Consider the following 19722-nt stretch of genomic DNA (forward strand, 5'->3'; position numbering starts at 1 on the left):
ACCAAAAATAGGATATACCAGCAAGTATGATATCTGGAACGAGAGTAATTTTTGTTCAGGTCAACTAGGTTTTTAAAATTGTTAATAAGACCTAAATATTTTTTATATATTTTTGTCCATTGCGTTATCTATTCCTTTGTTGCATTTCAATTGTTTTTGAAAAATATTTTAAATGAGATTCAAGCTACAACAACACATAATAAAATATTAAACGTGCCTCCTAAATCTCTTAAAATTGGCTTTTTTCTTAGATCAATTGTTAATGTTTGTATCTAATTACACTACTTGGAATTATAGGCAGTATAGTGTAGCATGTTTGCTCTACTGCTTGTTTAGAGCTATCTATTATTCATGTTTCTCTTCCTGTGTGCATCAAATGCTATTGCAGCAAAGGTCTGGCCAGTATGCAATTCTCTCCTCCCTTGAGAGAGATTACCATGTACTCCGCAGCTCATTCTGCTTGGATTATGGTATAGTGTTATCTATTGCAAGTAAGAAGTTAATTCTTTTGTTGTAGGAACTTTATGTGATTGCCAATCAGTTATGTTAAGATGCACAATGGTGCTGTGCAGGGACTATAATTCTATTTTGCAGTGATTATCACAACTACCAGTACAGAGGTCCCTAGGAATATTTTTTATCTTTTGATATGCCATTATAATAAAATACAAAGTTGAAATAATGGCTGAGCACTGCAGCAATTATTCTTAGTGCACCTTATTTACAAATCAAAAGCAGGACTGGATGTTCACAGCTAAAACAAAATAGATGTTTGGATTGACTATTTTGCAATAAGTTAAACCTTTGTAAATATGCACGTTTCCTCATTTTAGCATGTTGTTTGAAATCACAAATCTCAAAATAGTTCAATTTTGAAATATTTTTGTATATACGTTACATCACTAAATGTTCTCTACATGCCAATGAAATGTGTAAGACTCTTTTGGATACCTTGTTTACACAAAGTTATATAAAATCGAGGAAATATTGTCATTTAATATCCACGAAGAATGCATTGTGCTCCTATGTGATAGAGAGGTAGCCTGAGCTCTTATGTGTTTAGTGGCAAATCGGTTGCCAAATTACTACTACTAATATAGATTATTGATTTTGTATTGTCAGACATTGTTCTGATTGCTTCATGTGGATTTTCTCATTCTATTCTGTGACCATATATGGTGAGGTAGTACAATTATCCACATTTTATAGATAAGAATGCTGAGTCACATATAGTTTAAATGATGTATTCAGGAAACTCAGACTTAACTGGGATCCAAACACAGTTTCTAGGTCTGGAACCTGAGCCTTGACACATGTCTCTCAATGACACAATTATGCTATTACATGAAAAAGATGCATTCGGTCAGCGTGCGGCTAAATGTTTGCATATCTTCACTTCTTGTCTCAATTTTTTCCGTCTGAACAAACTCTGTTGTGGATTTCAATGAATTGCTTTAGAACTCTTAATCCTTTATCTCCATATTCTTATCCTGGAAGACTTCTTATGGAGGACATTTGAAACTATCCATCTTTCCATTTTAAGAAAAAAGCTACTAGTAGCTTCAACTTATTTAGGGAACTTAAAGATGATTCTCACAGAAACAGAAAATACATGCAAACATGACTTTGTTTTGTAATGATTTTTATTTTAACATTCTATTACAATGTGTAAGTCTCAAGTATAACTACAATATAATTTATGACAAACTCCAACATTTTGAGCATTCACAGATGTATGAAAATTATACAGAATTCTATGTAAACAGCATTATTATATTCATGGCTATTCATTTATTTTTATGAAGCAATTCTTGATTATTTTCCTCAAGAATATTACATCATAACCACAGATACTTAAAAAAAATGTGTAGTCTCTATACACAGGTCCTAAATCCAGGCCAATTACTTGGCCATTCTAATTTAGCTGGCCTTCCTTTCATTACTTCCAGTAACATTTCTCCAAAACTGCTATTTAAAACTGCTTTATTTACATGTGCATTTTATCTTAAATCTTTTTAATAAAGCTATGAAAAATCTATAAAATCATGCTGAACATTTTGGGTTGAGGTTTTCAACAATCAGCATTTAGAAACAGCCCACATATCACTTATATCTTTTGCAAACTATGTAACAGTCAAAAAAGCAAAATGAGAGTCTCCCACTATTCTCCAAATTGTATGTATGCATTTGTGTTCAAATTTTTGCTTCCGTTTGTGTTTGCTTACATTTTATACTAACTTAAACTTTACAGTGTAATTGCCTTTCCACATCATTAAGTGAAATGAATTCAGTGATTATGTAATTTAAATATTAGCATGACAGTGCCTTCTGGAGGTATCTCATTATCAGTACCAAATAGTAACCTACACGAAAAGCAAAGTCAAATTTTACTTCAAGCTTACACAGTACTAAATAAGCTCTCAATTCCATATATTGTTTTTAATTGATAAAAAGTCACAACTAGACATTCCTGGGAAAACATATTTATACAAAACCTAACTATGTCATATTAAAAAAAGTATTGTTCAGCATGAAATAGGAGAAAAGAGCAAATCTGTAACTTTTTTTTTTGAAATGCTAAGAAGAAACTGTTGAGGAACCAGTTGCCAGTAATTTTTATTTCACATAAAAATAAGGCAATGTAAAAACATGAACAGTAAATTACACATAAATCTGTCCACCACACATCTTTTCATAATATATAAATATGCAAAATGCAGTTATATTTATATGGGTTTAAAATATGAGGAGAGACTGAATTTAAATCTAAGGTGATATTAATTTCTCAATTTACTGTATTAAAAAATTTTACAAATGTAATATATTTTGTATGGTTCCCTAATTTCAAAACCTATTTTCAACAGGCTTAGCAGGTATGCAATGCAATGCTCTACATAGTCTAGGAAAACACTGCATGGTATCTTTCATATTAAATAAAAAAGAGGCTCAAATAACCTAAGATGAATGATTAAATGTAGGTGCAAAGAATCTTTGGCCCTAGGTTTAATTTCATATGTAACTTAGGACAAATGTCTAGAAGTTGTTAGATGTTCATGGATGTTGTAAAATACATCACAATTTAAAAACGTTAGAGATACGAAGTTCTGTGGAAATGTCTCTGTTTCTATCTCATAACTGTGTTTCTTTGTCTATCCATATCCTTCATTTCTGTAGGTATTTTAAAACCTCCTTTATTTTTAACTAACCAGAACAACAAAAAATAGGTTGTATTTATTATAGAAATATAATTTATGTTCTTTTTTAATTTAGAAAAGCAAATGAATGATATATATACTTGATTTGAAAACTCCTACAAAATCTTCTAAATAAAATTACTTCCTACTTATGTAACTCGATTTTTGCCTATGCATAAGTAACTTGATAGAAGAAAGATCTCATAGTCTTGAAATAAACTCATGAAAAAAAATGCATCATGGCCATTTCTTTTCAGAGCCACTATCAACGAGGACTTTCTAAAACTAGATTTATAATCCTTGGTAGGAGGACAGCAGCTAAAGCAAAATTGAATATTTGCTTGGTAAGCTACAAGCTCATGGTACTTTATTGATTGATATAAAATGTACCTCATAGTCATAGACTTTTAAGGAGAAAGTGATATTGTCGTCAATTTAAAGACGAAAGAGAAAGATTGAAAAGAATTAATAGCACAAATTAGGACAAGTATGTTAGTGGGAAGAGAGCAGGGTGGCAAGAATCCCCACTGATGTTCACTCAAACCAAAACAAGTCTGTGTTGAAAGGCTGCCGTGTATCATGACTTGAAAGTTTGCCATACACATTTAGGATGGTACGTAGGCGATGCAGTAAACACTTTGCCCAAGTCACTATCTGCTCAAACATGTACCACAGTATCAAACAGATATCTGCACATCAGAAAGCACTTCATTAAAGGAAAATATCAACTTTACTTTCTGCTAAAGAATGACCAGACAATAGTGCATGAGAAAGCAGAAATTTGTGACCAAACAGATGAAGAGTTGGGTCATTACTAATGTTTTAAGGCAGCACAGTGCAGTGTTAAGATTGTGAAGATAAAAATGAATAAAGCTTTCTTCTGTTCCTTCTTTTCTTAAGCATCCTTGTTTTTTTCTTCTTTTGAGGAATGTAATATGTACGTAAAATAATTTTTCACTTTGTATGGTTACTGTATGAACAAGAGGGTATTTTAAAAGGCAGGCTATGAAGCACAATACTCTACAGGTAAGCCTTATCCTGGGTGGTCTATGAAGCAACATGAATAACAAATATTTTTTGAAATGAAAAGCCTACATATGTTTTCAATCCCATGTCATTGTATAGGCACATAAAAATTGGTTCCAATGCAGTAGAGAATAAATGTAAGCACCTCAAAATATAGAACGACTTCTGTACACAGAGAAGAGTCTTGCTCCCTAATAACAAGAAGTGTTAACTAAACCTTCATTACTAATGACCGTTCCTTCTATCAGGGCATTTCATTGCAAAGCTAACGTAAAATACTTTTATAGACATCCAAATGATAGACGTGTGTGTGTGTATTTGCACAGGAAACATGAATGTTTACAGTCACGTGAAGAGATGACGGAGTGGATATGAGCATTTTCCACATGGTCTTCTGATGTATTAAAAGCAAATAAAATCAAATCAGCTTTGTTTGCTGTAATCAAGAATCCCTACAGAGTACTCGTACTATTCTTACAGAATCATTTACTAATGCAAACATAGCCATCTGCCAATGCTGCCCATCTATTTTCAGGAATGAGAGTTAGTCATCGCACTGACTTTAAGAATATTTCAAAAAAAAAGTTTTGGCATAGACTTCCTTAAAAGAGTCTTATTAACACAAATGTATCACCTTCAGAGGCTGTAAACAATATATCAAAAACGAAACTATTTTTTGCTTTCCTTGCCATCTTTCCCTTTGTCTTCCTTTTCTGTTTTGTCTTTTTCATATTTCTCTTTGTCTGGCTTTGTTACACTGTCATATGAAGGTGGAGACACAGTGGATGGGGTTGCCTCAGTTTTTTCTGGACTTGAGTTCTCTATGTTATCAAAAACCATATCCTCTTTATTGGGCAAATCATCATCTCGGTCTCCATCTTTTATGTATATACTCGATATATTTTTGACATTTTGCCGTAAGCGGTAACGTCTGTAAGCACGCTGAATGACAGTAGCAGACACATCCTCTTGTTTTCGTTTTAGTGTAGTTGTTATGGGTTCATAGGACACTTTAGAAGGATTTGCTGACATGAACCTTTCTTCCATCTGTGAACGCAGAGAGTCCATTTCTCCACTTTCACCCAAAACACGCTTTGTAAAAGCAAATAAGATATCAAGACAATGGATCCGGTCCCCACTGACCATGGGCAGGTCCATGGCAATGAGCTGGACTTTGTTTGGTTTTGCTATGAGAAGAGGAGGATCCAGGGCAGCTGCAAAATCAGAGAGTTTGCTATATTCTATAAACTGGGTGGCATCAGGATCAAACTTCTCCCAAACCTCATAGAACATCTCAAAGTCATCCTCGCTCAGGGGCTCGGTACTTTCCTCAGTAGCAACACTGAAGTTCTCCAGGATGACAGCGATGTACATGTTCACCACAACCAGAAAGGAGATGATGATGTAACTGACAAAATAGAATATCCCGACAGAGGGGTTCCCGCAGTCCCCTTCGACTGAACTTCCAGGGTGAACTTTTTTGGGGTCACAGTCAGGTGGTGCACTGTTGAGAATAGGTGCTAGCAATCCGTCCCAGCCAGCCGAGGTGGTAATTTGGAACAAGCAGATCATGCTGTTGCCAAAGGTCTCAAAGTTGAACATGTCGTTAATTCCAGCTTCCTTTTTAACATAGGCAAAGTTGGACATTCCAAAGATGGCATAGATGAACATGACCAGGAAGAGCAGGAGGCCGATGTTAAACAAGGCAGGGAGGGACATCATCAGAGCAAAGAGCAGTGTGCGGATCCCCTTCGCCCCTTTGATCAGACGCAAGATTCGACCGATCCTGGCGAGCCGGATCACTCGGAACAGGGTGGGGGACACAAAGTATTTTTCTATCAGCTCAGCCAGAAACATGCCTGGTGAGGAAGAAGGGGATGGAAATTTAACAATTAAAATTAAAAATTAAAAATCATGACTTTTAAGTAATTTTATCTGGCATCTTATCTCTTATGATTTCAGGACTATCATTTTATATTGAAAACAATTTCATACCAAACGATTGAGCAAAGGAAAATGATTGAAATTACTATTGTGACATTTTCTCTCCCTTTACTAAATTTGTGGACATTGTTTTTTTTTCCTCCATAATAATTTTTGATTATAGTGGTGATACCTACTCATGTAGAAAATCTAAGCAATACAGTAAAATGCATAAAAGGAAATTATAAATCACCTGAAATATCACCAATTACAATAGTTATTACTATTTTCTTGAGTATCGCTTTAGATATTTTTCTATGCAAGGACACACACACTTTGTCACTGAATGTAATTATGCTACATTGGTACTTTTAATAATGAGTCACTTCATCATGTCATGGAAATATTTCCATTCAAATGGCAACAAAGCAATTTCTTCTAGTTTCATAGTGTTCTAGTCAAATAACTAAATATTTAAGAATTTTATGTTGTTTTCAATATTTTTGGCTGAGATGAATATACAAGTAGGTTTTTTCTAGTTACATGAACATGATTTGACAATATATCAATAAAATATCAAACAGTATATTTAAATTTTTCTAATATATTGTCAAACCTATCTCCAGAAAGTCTGTACAACTCACCATAGTGATGTATGAAAGTGCTCATCCTCTACATGCTCAACCAGTATTTTCGTTATCATTTTTACCAGAAAATCTTTTGATGTTTCAAAGCATCTCATTATAACTTATTTGCATTTATTTTAGGGGAAAAAATCCACATTTTTTCTTGTTAGTTGGACATTTTTCTGTGTGCTGCTTGGTAATTTTTTACTTTTTCTTTCTGGCCATGGTAAGTACTTTGCCCATTTTTCTATTGAGATTTACTATTTTCTTATTGATTTAGGAGGGCTATTTTTCTATTGAAAATGCCAATCCATTGCTGGTCATGTTACATACAATTTTTCCCTGTGTTTCATCTTTCAACCTTTTTGATTTGGGGAGAAGGTGGTGGCTTTTTCTCCATAGAATATTTTTATTTTATATAGTCTATTAGTTTTCCTTCATAGCTCAAATTTGTGTCATAAATAGGTTCATTGTTATAAATCTATTTCTTCTTGAATTTATTTTTTTACACTTTAATTTTTGATGCATGTGATCTGTTTACTGAGCAAATTACTTTTATTTTTCTTCCATATAAATTTTAGAATCATTCAGACTTGTATTGCCAATTTATTATTTCCACCAGGCAAAAAGACTTATTGATATTCTTGTTGGGATAAATAATACTGTATTTATAAATTGATTTATTTGAAAAAGGGTCACATTTATAGTGATAGCCTTCTTATCCAAGTATAAGAAGTCTTTCAATTATTTAAGACTTCTTTTGTATCTGTTAGCTTTCCTCATAAAAGTCTTATACATTTTTTATTAAAGTTGTTACCATATATTTTACTTTATTTTTATTGCAAATGTAAATGAGATTTTTCTTTAGGTCCACTTTCTAATTTTTTTTGTCCACATATAAAAAAAAATTGTGACTATCAATACATGTGATTTAAAGTTTGGACCTTCCGAACTCTAATTGAATTCATTTTTTTTTTTGGTTGATTCTCTTTCATTTGTAAAAAATGCCATAATATGATCTGAAGATGAAGATCATTTGCTCATGTATCCCTCTGTTTTCTAATCTAATTGCATCAGCCAACATAAAAATAGAGGTGGTAGAGGAATGCTCTTTTTTCTTCCTAATTTAATGGGAATGCTTCTACTATTTTGCTTGTTATCACAGATTCATATTTAATTTGTTTTCTGATATCTCAATACTTTCTTAGTACTCTTTTTTCAAAAGTTGATTTTGAATGCCTCTTCTAAATTTTATGGTACTTAATATTGAAGTTTTAGGTTATATGACCTTTAACTTTTCTAGGCCCACCTGTTTCATCATCCGTAAGTTGAATTTGTATTAAACAATCTCCATAATCTCTAAAATTTGTAATTCTAAAAATAAATGCAACTGTAAAATACTGGGCAAGGAATGTGCAGATACTGAGAAAACAAGAAGACAGAGAAACAGCTATGGTAATGAAAGGAGAAGAAGCATAGAATCATACTATGATTCACGGTCAAGACGGGTTGGTTGAGAAATGATTCTATTTGATAGACTTGCCAAGTATGAAGCCATAATTAAAATGGCATTTCTTGAGATCTTACCTTCGCTTTGAATTCAGAAAGAATTTTCACAAAAGGTCAGGGATATTCTGGCTATCAAGGGACATTTCTCATGATGTGCTAGAACTAGAGGTGATTTCAGATTCTGCACTGGTCTTCCTACCTACATACGGGATTTTCTACCTACTTACTTACATACAGGTCTATCTATCTACATACCTACATACAGACACAGTTGCTACTTCTGTGAAGAGTAATCTTGGAGATCAAATATCCAGGAGTATTACATGCTTCTAACAAATAGAAAAGTTGTAGCTTTGAGACGTGTAGCTTGAACCCAGGAATTCTGACACAGAGGTCTGTTTTATTTAGTATTGTTTTTAAGATTCTTTCATTCATTCATTTTACTAATGTACTCAAAAGTAAATTTACATTCAAGAATTCAGAAGCTTCTCTGAGCCTATGTGAAGTTTAGTTTGATTCAAAATGGTCTTACCTACAATGGAGAGAATCACAACCACAAAGTCAAAAATGTTCCATCCTACAGTGAAGTAGTAGTGTCTGAGGGAGATCAATTTCAGCACACATTCTCCAGTGAAAAGGATAATAAAAACCACATTTATCCAATATAAAACATCAGTCATGTATTTACTTTGTCCCTCTTTTTCTACCATCATGGTTACCATGTTGAGGCAGATAAGTACCATGATGGTTATATCAAAAACTTGATTTGTTACTAGGTCAAATATACATCCTTGGAATTTGTTCTGTAAAGAAATGAGAATTATATGGAATGTAGAGTACATTTTGCAAGTATCCATTAACCATTACATTAATAAAAAATATTTTAAAAAGGTATTACTTCAAAACTTGCATAAATTATCCTTGTCATAGGTTCTTGATTTCTAGAATATTATTGAATTAAATCTAACTCAGAGCAAATTAAAACTTTTGCTGTTGTTGTTGACTTTCAGTATATACCAGACCAGCCAGATTTTAGTTGGTTGTGTATACCAACATTTGCTTTTAAACTCATCTAGCCCAGTATGTTATATATCAATAGCCATAGTCACAGGTAATTTTTTACTAAGAAAACCTCAACTCTACTACCTGGAATATTTCAAGTTAATAAAATAACATGTCTCTAAATTTCTACTTTGTCATATTATTTTAACTAACGTGTTACATTGTCTTGCACTGATATAACTGCTTTGGTATCAGAGACCTATATTGTCCTATCTCTTTCATGTACAGAATATGTATTTCCATATCACCTTTCTTAATCTCACTGCTAGTATTATGCTTTCCAGGAAACACAGGCTTTTTCAAAGTCTTTTTAATAGTTGCACAGAAAAGTTTTAAGGAGTTCTACCAAGATCAAGTAGAGCAAGCAAAAAATTAAATACCAGGCCTTCAATTCCATAGATTGTGATTTAGTAGGTCTGGCTGAGATCTGGCAACGTGTCCATTTAAAAAGTGCTGAGTGGGCAGTCCGGGTGGCTCAGTGGTTTAGCACCGCCTTTGGCTCAGGACCTGATCCTGGAGACCCGGGATCGAGTCCCATGTTGGGTTCCCTGCGTGGAGCCTGCTTCTCCCTCTGCCTATGTCTCTGTCTCTCTCTCTCTCTCTGTGTCTCTCATGAATAAATAAGTAAAATCTTAAAAAAAATTTAAAAAAAGAAAGTGCTGAGTGATCCTCATGTAACCAGCTGAGTACTAATTGGCTTTGTCTTCATTGATAACTCTTTGGCAAGGTGTGTTATGTTGAATATAAATTGAAATGCATATAATGCATTTAAACATTCCTCTCCTCTAGTTGTTAGAGGAATATAAACTATTCTTTGACTGCTAAGACTCACTATTTCCATCTGAGTCCAGTCTGGTCTTTGACCTCATAGTAGGAAAAAGTTTAGATTTATGATCAGTCCAACTGCTTCTCTTGCTTTTTGTCACAATTTCAAAAATCTTCATGTTAGTTTCATCCTTCTAATAGCAATAACTACATCATAAAATAGTCATTTAGATAAATAAATTTCCATTAAGAGTAAATTTTATTTGTATCCTCTACAGGCCATTGTACTTATAGTAAGCTGTGTAATTAATATAAAAGTAAAACCATATATAATTACTTTTTATTTTTATAGAAAAAAGTTTAAGAACTAGATGAATTAAAAATAATTTGAACATTTATACATTAAAGATGTACACATATACCATTAACCCTTTAACAACACAAGTTTGAACTGCATGGGTCCACTAATATGTGGACATTTTCTTTAGATAAATACAATATAGTACTATAAATGTATTTCTTTTTTATGATTCCTTAATAACATTTTCTTTTCTCTAGCTTACCTTATGTAAGAATATGCTATATAATACATACAACATAAAAACTATGTGTTTATCAACTTCAGTTTATTGGTAAGATTTCTGGTCAATAGTACTTTATTAGTAGTTAAGATTTTAGGGAGTCAAAAGTTGATATGCAGATTTTCAACTGTGTGGATGGTTGGTACCCCTAACCCCTGTGTTGTTTAAGGATTAACTGGTTTTGTTTTGTTGTTTTTTGTTTGTTTTACCCCTGGCCGAGGTATTGGCTTTTGTGGTTTCTTAGATCCAAGCTTTTTCATTGCATTATAATATTTCTTCTGTTCTTCTGTCATAAAGATATCTTGACCTCCAAGGTAAAGAAATAAAAAATAAACCTAGTTAAAACCAGAATATAAAAAAATAGTGAAAAGGATTAAAGGGGAAAGGAGAGAAAATGAGTGGGAAATACCAGAGAGGGAGACAGAACATGAGAGACTCCTACTCTGAGAAACGAACAAGGGGTAGTGGAAAGGGAGGTGGGCAGGGGGTTGGGGTGACTGGGTGATGGGTACCGAGGGGGGCACTTGTGACAGTATGAGCACTGGGTGTTATGCTATATATTGGCAAATTGAACTCCAATAAAGAGAAAAAAAACCAGAATCACTGTCTAGATCTTTTTTCAGATGACTAAGACAGGTTAAAAATGTTTTATATAGAAATAAGATGCATTTTATTATGTGCCGCATATCTATAAAATAAATGTCTTAAATAATTACTTAGATATAGGCCTGTCACTTTCCGTAATGTAATATGTATATATAATATGTATATATATAATATATAAAATACATATATATTTTATATATACATATTACATGATAACTATTGGCTCATTTTTCTTTTGGTGAGGTAACCAGTGTTATTTTAAACTATGTGCTAAGACTTCATTTTATCTGCTACTTGTCTCATAAGGCATTTTATTGCTAGATAACAAATATATTAGGAAAGCTTATAAGAAATAAGAATACTGAAGATTTTTTTTTATGATTTGGCTAATATTTGGGACTCTAATGAAAAACAGGGGCATAAACAATAGCAAAAATAGTTTTACATTCATTTGTATTCATTTACAAATGCCATATTCCTTTAGCACAGAAAAGGAATAAAACAGTAGTCCCCTCTTATCCATAGTATCCCTTTCCATGGTTTCTGTTACCCATGGTCAACTGTGGTCTGGAAGAGGTAATGCTCCTTCTGGTATGCTGTCAGAAGGTCAAGAGTAGCCTAAGTGACACCAGAAGGCCTACATTATTCGCCTCACTTCATCTCATCATGTAGGCATTTTATCATCTCACATCATCACAAGAAGGGTGAGTAGAGTACAGTAACATATTTTGAGAGAGATTATATTCATGTAATTTGTATTACAGTATACTATTCTATTTTATTACTAGTTACTGTTGTTAATCTCTTACTGTTCCACTGTTCCTAATTTATAAATTAAACTTTACTGTAGGGGTGTATGCAGGAGCAAAAACTTGTGTTTTTTTTTTTTTTTTTTTTTTTTTTTAAAGTTTGGTACTATCTGTGGTTTCAGGCATCCACTGGGGCTTTTGGAACATCCCCTGTAGATAAGGGGTACTGTATAATGAACATGTAACACATATATCTGTGTGTGTGTGTATTTCATGAAACTCTTAGCTACTTTTTTTATTCCAACAAGGAAATATCAACATAAATCTATGGGTGTCAACATTATACATAATAGCATTCTAGATATTGAGGAAATTACCAATGATCTAGGAACCTTGACCTGAAGGATTTCTTAATTGAGTAGACAACCTTTAAGTCTCAATAGTAAAAATAATGAATATCTAAATGAAGTTTTTTGATCTTTTCAATACTGTAAGAGTCTAAATCTCATAAAGGGTGCCTAGAAGATTTATCTGTTCTTTTAGGGTAAACTAATTTTCTTAAAATTATCTGTAATTTTTATATATTCACAGATTTTCTACATTGATCTGTAATGTTGACTTTTTAGTTGTAGGATAAATTAGTATCACCCATGTAATTAGGAATTTATTTTGCGGGAATTTATAGTTCTCAAATCCTTACCTAACTTGTAGGGTTCTGGAGTTAAGGATGATCTGGTATGGTTTCCCTTTAGTTTCCCTGGATTAGGAATACTCAGCTTCCTATTACATTGCTTTTTAATTTTTTAATTTAAAATACCTAATGGTAACTAGATTCCCCTTTCTTTCTCAACGTGTCATAATTTACCTTTATTCTAGTTGATATACAGTATTTGACATTTATCTTACATATTGATGCTAGGCAGGGACAACCTTCAGGCCAATGTTAAAAAAACTACTCATTGGCAAGGGCTGATTACCACAGCATGTCAAGAACCTACCAGAAGAAGCTAGGAAAACACAGGGAAGAGAACCATGAAATTAGAAGTAAACATCAAAGTAGTAAATTTTAACTTCTCTTAATGATACCCTGGTTGCCAAAGTAACAAAAAGTGGGGTGAAACTAGGAGGAGATTATAAGATGCTCCAAAAGAGGAGCTTCTATTGTTTGGTTTGGTTTTACTGTAGCTTTGGAGACCTTGTGCAAAATGTATTCCTTTAAAAGCTAGATGGAAGACACTCTGTAAATCAGGGTGGTCTTTTTCAATGTTACACACTATGTATGTCAAGGGTGTATTACATAGTACTTAAGACTTCTGGTTTGTTCAGATCCTATCTCTGTTGTCCTTGGGCAACTTTCTTAATCTCTTTAAGGATAAATCATGTCATCATTACTAGAGTAGCTACGCCTAGAAGAGTTGGGAGGATCAATTGAGGTAATACATTCAAAACACTCAGCATAATGCTAGATACACATGCCCTCAATAATTGTTAATTGCTGTTACTGTCATTGTTATTAAGCTTCTTGATAAGATTATAGTTACTGAAAGGGGTTGCTTTACTTAGAATGTACCCAGGTCAATACAAGGTCTTTGTGTAAATATACTACATACTTTTCCCTTTTATAACTTGAACCTATTATAATTTGTGTTCAAATTTTCCAAAATATGTTTTCTGATGAATTAAACCCTAAATAACATGAACATATTAAATGAAAACATTACTTGTAAAAGTTATGGGTATTTGGAAAAAACTAGTAAAGTGGGATTGGTTAGTAGAAGAGGTATGGGTAGTTTGATAGAGCCTTGAGCTAAGACCAAAGTACTGAAGTTAAAAAACCTTAAGAGGCAGAATGCACTATGAAAAGAACATGGAATTTGAAGTCAAACAGACCTTTGGACCCTGGCTGCCCATGGTCCTGTTACTTGATTTGAAATAAGCTATTTATCCTTACTAGGCCAGTGTATACACTTTTGTATAAAGATGCCACTTTAATTAGCCTGTGCTATGGATTAGATGAATTCATATATATAAAGTGTCTAGCATAAGGGCTCTTACGCACTAGGTTAACTGAAGTGTTGGTCCTGCCTCTTAGTAGGGTAGAAAGAAACCTGCAGCCATTCAGAAAAGGCCAGTAAATCAAAGGTTCACTTAAATTGGAAATGAAATACTGGAAGGAAGGTAGGGGATGGTGGTAGTTGTCAGTGCTTCTAGATTAGTAACTTTTGCCTGAGAGTAATGGTAATGGTGTCAACCCTTCCTATGTTTCTCCATCCTATGTTTTAAATATCTCAATAATATTTAAAAGCAAAGAGGTTAAAGCAATTAGGGCTGTGGCTGTCCTGTCCATGGTCACATGGCTTTATCTAGATACATGTCCAATTTATTCTATGCAGGGAATAGTGGGGAATCATATGTATATGCTTGCATATCATATATACACACATATAATGACTAAAGTTGAAAAGTACAATTAAATTGAAAATTAGAGTATACTTTGTAAAATTATTTTCAAGATTAATTATCAATTTTTAAAGATTCTCTGTCTAAAGACATGAATGTACGATAATGTTAGCTAAGTGTAACTCTCAGATACTAAATGTAAGAATGAAAGATGGAATTTTAAAACAACTTTGAAAAAAAACCCTGTATTTGAAAATGTAAGCATAAATAACATTTAACATTTACTAAATTTTCTTCCATTTGTGAATATCAATCATGTCCAATGATATTTCATTGTATGCACATCCATCTTTTCTGAGAGGCTAAGCCAATGTTTAAAATCACTCTCTGAATTCTACTCCTATCGTTGAAACATATCTTTTCATGTGAGTGGTGCTACAGCCATGGTAACTCAGTCAACTATGACAGGAAAATTGAGACTTCTTAGATGCTTTATTATCTTGCAAATCACAGATAATACTGTAGACTCTACTCCCTACCGTCTTTTCATTGAACATATCCCATATTCTCTATTGCTGCAAATGACTAATATGAAGACTTAAATGTGGTTGAGGTGGCAATAATGCAGGGTCTGACCTAGTCTTTGGTCTCTCCAATCATTCCATATATCATTACTGGATTCATTTTTTAAATCAGAACTCAGTTTCCATAGTCTCTGGAAGACAGACCTCCAGTTGGATCTGTGATGAAGCTACTTCCTAGCTGTCAGGGCACATGCAAGTAACACAACCTCTCTGAGGGGAAGTGAGGTTACAACGTCTTTTAGATTTGTCGTAAAACCTAATTAAGATGACGTGTGGAGTACTTTACACAGAATCAGACACATCATCAAATCTTTTTTTTTTTTTCCACATCATCAAATCCTAATGCCAATGTCCTGATTGTATGTGCTTCCTTGCTTAAAAAACTCAATGACACATCAGCTCCTACTGACAAATATCTAATATGGTTTTTTAGTTCTGCTTTCAAGCAAGACCTTGTCTTTTACTATTTCTTTTCTTAAAACTCCATCATTACCAGAGGGGAAGTAGGTGGGAGGACTGTTAAAAAGGGCATAAGGATTAAGGCAGGACTTGTGATATGCAGTGGGTGTTGGATGGACATGTTGAATCACTATATTGTACCCTCCTACTGATATTACACTGTATGTTAATTAATTTCAATTTAAATAAAAACTTAAAACAAAATCCCAAAACTCCAAGTCCAAATTCCTTTCAAACTGGATGGAAGGCTATTCCTCCAGGATTGTTGTCTCTTCTGTCAGCCCTATGCATGTGCTCACACATTTTTCTATCCTTCCCTATGGATTATTTATTTTTCTCTCAGTTGCTACATACCTTCTTGTTCATCTTCCAAGGCCTACCAATTGTCACATAAATCATACAACTTTCTATAGCTGTTTTTTCTATTCACATCTATTTTTTCCTCTGTCCACTTATTTTTGGTTGTCATTGTTTTTTATTAATTTTTCTTATTACCCTTATCACTATTCCATATTATAGTATTTGGGGAGACAGCAATAGTAGAGGACTTAAAAAATAAATGAGGTATATGGGGTCAACTACTGATTTTTAAAATTATCACTTATTACATGCAGGATCTTGGGTAAATCACTGAACCTCTCTGTGGCTACCCACATTTATAAGACAAAGTCTATAATAATTGTCATTGTAGATGTAATTAAATTTAGGTGAGGTCATACTAGAGTAGGGTGGACCCTTAATCCAATATGACCAGTGTCCTTATAAGGAAAAGGAAAGAGACAGAGGAGAACACCATGCGACCATAGAGGCAGAGACTGAAGATATGCTGTGGTGAGCCAAGTAACACTTGAACTACAAGAAGCTAGAAGATGCAAGGAAGGATTCTCCCCTAGAGACTCTAAAGAGAGCATGGCCCTGCCACTACTTTGATTTTGGACTTAAAGCCTCCATAACTGAGAAAGAATAAATGTCTGTTGTGTGAAGCCATCAGTTTGCGTACTTGGTTACAGGAGCTCTAAGAAATTAATTCAGTTGATGTGAAGGGTAACGAAACAGAAATCTCAGGAGAGTATCTCACTTGCACCATTTAACAAATCTTAATTTCCATTACATGTATCCTTTCTTCTGCTATAATATAGGTCCTTGAGCTCAGGAACCGCATCCTGTGTTGTCCATCAAGGGCCAGCCCAATACATAACCATACAGAATAGTGGCTCAGAGAATGAATGAAATGTGTTTTGAATAAATAGTGCATCATTTTTTCTTCATTAATAATTATTAGTCCTTTATAGGGAACACTGAAAAAACTGAATACTGTTATATTACTTAAAAATAGTCATGACTTAGGAGACAATTATTTTCTATGCAGAGATGAATGAGATTAGGCATATCTGTACTGTATTCTGGCCAATTATTTGAAAAATAAATGAAGTTCTAGTGAAGCTAATTACTAACTGATATAAGATTAAATTTCACATTATGTTTTTAGAAAAATAATTGTTCATATTTTTCAGTGCAGTAAAAAAAGACGTAAGATACTTATCTTCTTTTTCTGTTGGTTGAAATTATCTATGATGACACCAATGAATAAGTTCAAAGTGAAGAATGACCCAAAGATGATAAAGATGACAAAATAAATATACATGTAGAGATTGTATTCATATATGGGCTGCTTGTCTACCTATAAAATTAACAAAGATTAGCAGTATGTTGACAATAACATTAATCATTTTCTTTTTCACATGGGACAACAAGTTAATCCAAACAGTGCTATCTCCTAGGTGAACTTGGCTTCTCAGAAGTCACAGCATGTTAAGGATCAGCATAAATATTCTTAAACATTTATTCAACATTAAGTAAATATTTATTACATGCTACTTTGTACATGAATATAATCTTCAAATGATTAAAAAAGGACTTAACCATATGTACTACTTGTTCTCAGACTGGAGGTAAATGACCTAATGTATGTTTTTTATTTCCAGAACAAAAAAACTGTGATAGAAGTGATAACCATATTTATAGAAATTCTGTTGATTATTTTTCTTCATTTGATGACAGAAATGTCTTCAGTGGATTTAACCTTCTCAGCATGGAATTCATTTCACGTAAACCCTTCCACAGCATTTTAAATATAAAAACAATAGAAACTGAATTAAATTTTTAAAATCCATGAATAACATTTGTTACTCAATTTTTATCTCAATAAACATATTTATTGAGTGCTTATTATTGCCAGCTCTACTTACACTTTTTTTTTTTTTGATCTTCAGAACAATACCATGAGGTGGATATTGAATTTTTTTTTCAATGAACAGGCTGAGAGAGGCAAAGTAATTTGTCCAAAGTCAGTTGCAGAGCTCATATGATATGACAGAGATAGAATTTGAGCAAGCTCTGTCTCCAAATGCTGCGGGCATAATTGCTAGTCTACTATTAGGTGGGAGTTCATTTTGTGTGTACATGCCAAAGTTTCCTTGGGGTTACTGTTTGAAAATGGCTGAACCAAACTTAAAATTGTAAGTTTAGTGTAATATTGATCAATAATTACACTGGGTGTTTATACTATATGTTATATGTTGGCAAATCGAACTTCAATAAAAAAATATATAGGAAAACAATACTTACATTAACAGAATCAACAGCTGCATACATAATATCCATCCATCCCTTAAATGTTGCCTATAAATATAACAATAAAATCTGGATGTGAAGCTGATATTCTAAAATAGCCATACATGAGTTTAGTTCATTTATTGTTACATCTATTAAGTGACATCAAATCACTGAATTTTACTGTACTTCAAAATATCAATATAATATAAAGACGCTATATCAAGAACAAAAAGGACATAGTCCCAGTCACATTCTAAATCTTAGTTCTAGTTAATTATTTCCAAGTTTTTATAATTCCTGTAAGTATTGTACATGAACCTTAATTTTTCCAGAGGCAGAGAGAATTTTATGAATAAGGTAGGAAACATTTTTCCTCCATTTCTTAAGGATCCTCTGTGATAGTGGGAAGTTCTTCCCATTTCCATGTAGTGTAAAACTGGCAGTCCAAAAACTATTTTTGGATCAATATTCAGATGGTGCAATGGTGAGGAGCCAAATGACACCAGAAGTCAATTATGAATTAATGACTCTCAAATGCAACAGTACATGCTTCTTAACTCATATTTTATAGGCAAATAATCTAAGAAAGACCCAGTCTCCTTTTTAAAGTCATAAAGTACATTATCTTTAATTTTTAGGTAATAGATTATTTAAAGAATGCCTTCTATCCCTCATCTAGTGTCTACTAAAATAATGAGCAATCATGACAAGGCTCACTTACAACTTGAAGCAGAGACAGGTAACCAAGTCCAACGTTATCAAAGTTCACCTTCAGATTCTTCCATCGTACATTCTGACTAACATTCATCAGTGCAAAACAGTCGGAATGATTTTGAACTAGATTTGTTGGAAAACGTGACCCATCTGTAGTATTAACACACTCATAGAACTTCCCAGCAAACAAATTTACTCCCATAATGCTAAATATTAGCCAGAATATAAGACACACCAGGAGAACATTCATGATGGATGGAATTGCACCTATAAGTGCATTCACAACCACCTAGAATTCAAAAGGAAGAAAAGGAAGATTAGGATTAGTCAAAATGTTAAATGGTCAACATTAATGAAGCACAATGCAGAATCAAATTAGAAAAGCCACCCTTACACGTTTAAGACATCAAATCACCAACCAACATGTATTAATTGAATGTCTATGCTCAAGTAGTATGCCAAACGAGACAAAGTGAGATAGGAGCCCTAAGAACAACAAGTTTACTAAAATAGATGATACACACACATTGAAACTATTAGCAGCAATGCAAAACAAAGTGATTAAAATGATACCGCAGCTTAAACAAATAAAAAAATAAAAATAATAAACCAAAAACCTGATATATGTAAGGTGAAGTCGTAAATCTGCATACTCTAGGAAAAAAAAAAGAAATTCCTAAATATAACAAATAAAATGTACATTTAAAGGTTCATAATCCTAGAATGACCAGTGCTAAAATTCTTTCAGATAGAGAAACTATTGTGTATGTAAGCAGGAGTTGAGGTTAGGAGTCTTTTATTATATGAACCCTTTTATTTAATTGGTTTGGTTAGGTGTGTGATACATGAATTCAATTAAGACTCTGGGACTCTTTCTCCATCTGCTTAAAGAGAGGCACCTTTTCAAA

General features: G+C 33.2%; 1 protein-coding gene and 1 long non-coding RNA gene across 10 annotated transcripts in view; one reads left to right on the forward strand and one right to left on the reverse strand.

Annotated features, from left to right (window-relative positions):
- The window catches only part of LOC112668030 (sodium channel protein type 1 subunit alpha), a 277785-nt gene that overhangs the window by 180123 nt on the left and 77940 nt on the right, over nucleotides 1–19722 (reverse strand). For all 9 annotated transcript variants that reach the window (XM_049106362.1, XM_049106363.1, XM_035698427.2 and 6 more), the window contains 6 exons: nucleotides 18822–19103; nucleotides 18113–18166; nucleotides 17028–17165; nucleotides 10896–11000; nucleotides 8811–9081; nucleotides 1626–6079 (listed from right to left, as the gene is read on the reverse strand). In XM_049106362.1, coding sequence (XP_048962319.1) covers nucleotides 4890–6079; nucleotides 8811–9081; nucleotides 10896–11000; nucleotides 17028–17165; nucleotides 18113–18166; nucleotides 18822–19103 — 2040 coding nt within the window. In that variant the 3' untranslated portion in view covers nucleotides 1626–4889. Of the gene's footprint in view, nucleotides 6080–8810; nucleotides 9082–10895; nucleotides 11001–17027; nucleotides 17166–18112; nucleotides 18167–18821; nucleotides 19104–19722 lie in introns of those variants that run through there.
- The window catches only part of LOC118350586 (uncharacterized), a 73002-nt gene that overhangs the window by 39748 nt on the left and 13532 nt on the right, over nucleotides 1–19722 (forward strand). The gene's annotated exons all lie outside the window — the stretch shown is intronic.

Source organism: Canis lupus, chromosome 36, assembly GCF_003254725.2.
Source record: "Canis lupus dingo isolate Sandy chromosome 36, ASM325472v2, whole genome shotgun sequence".
NCBI lineage: Eukaryota > Metazoa > Chordata > Mammalia > Carnivora > Canidae > Canis > Canis lupus.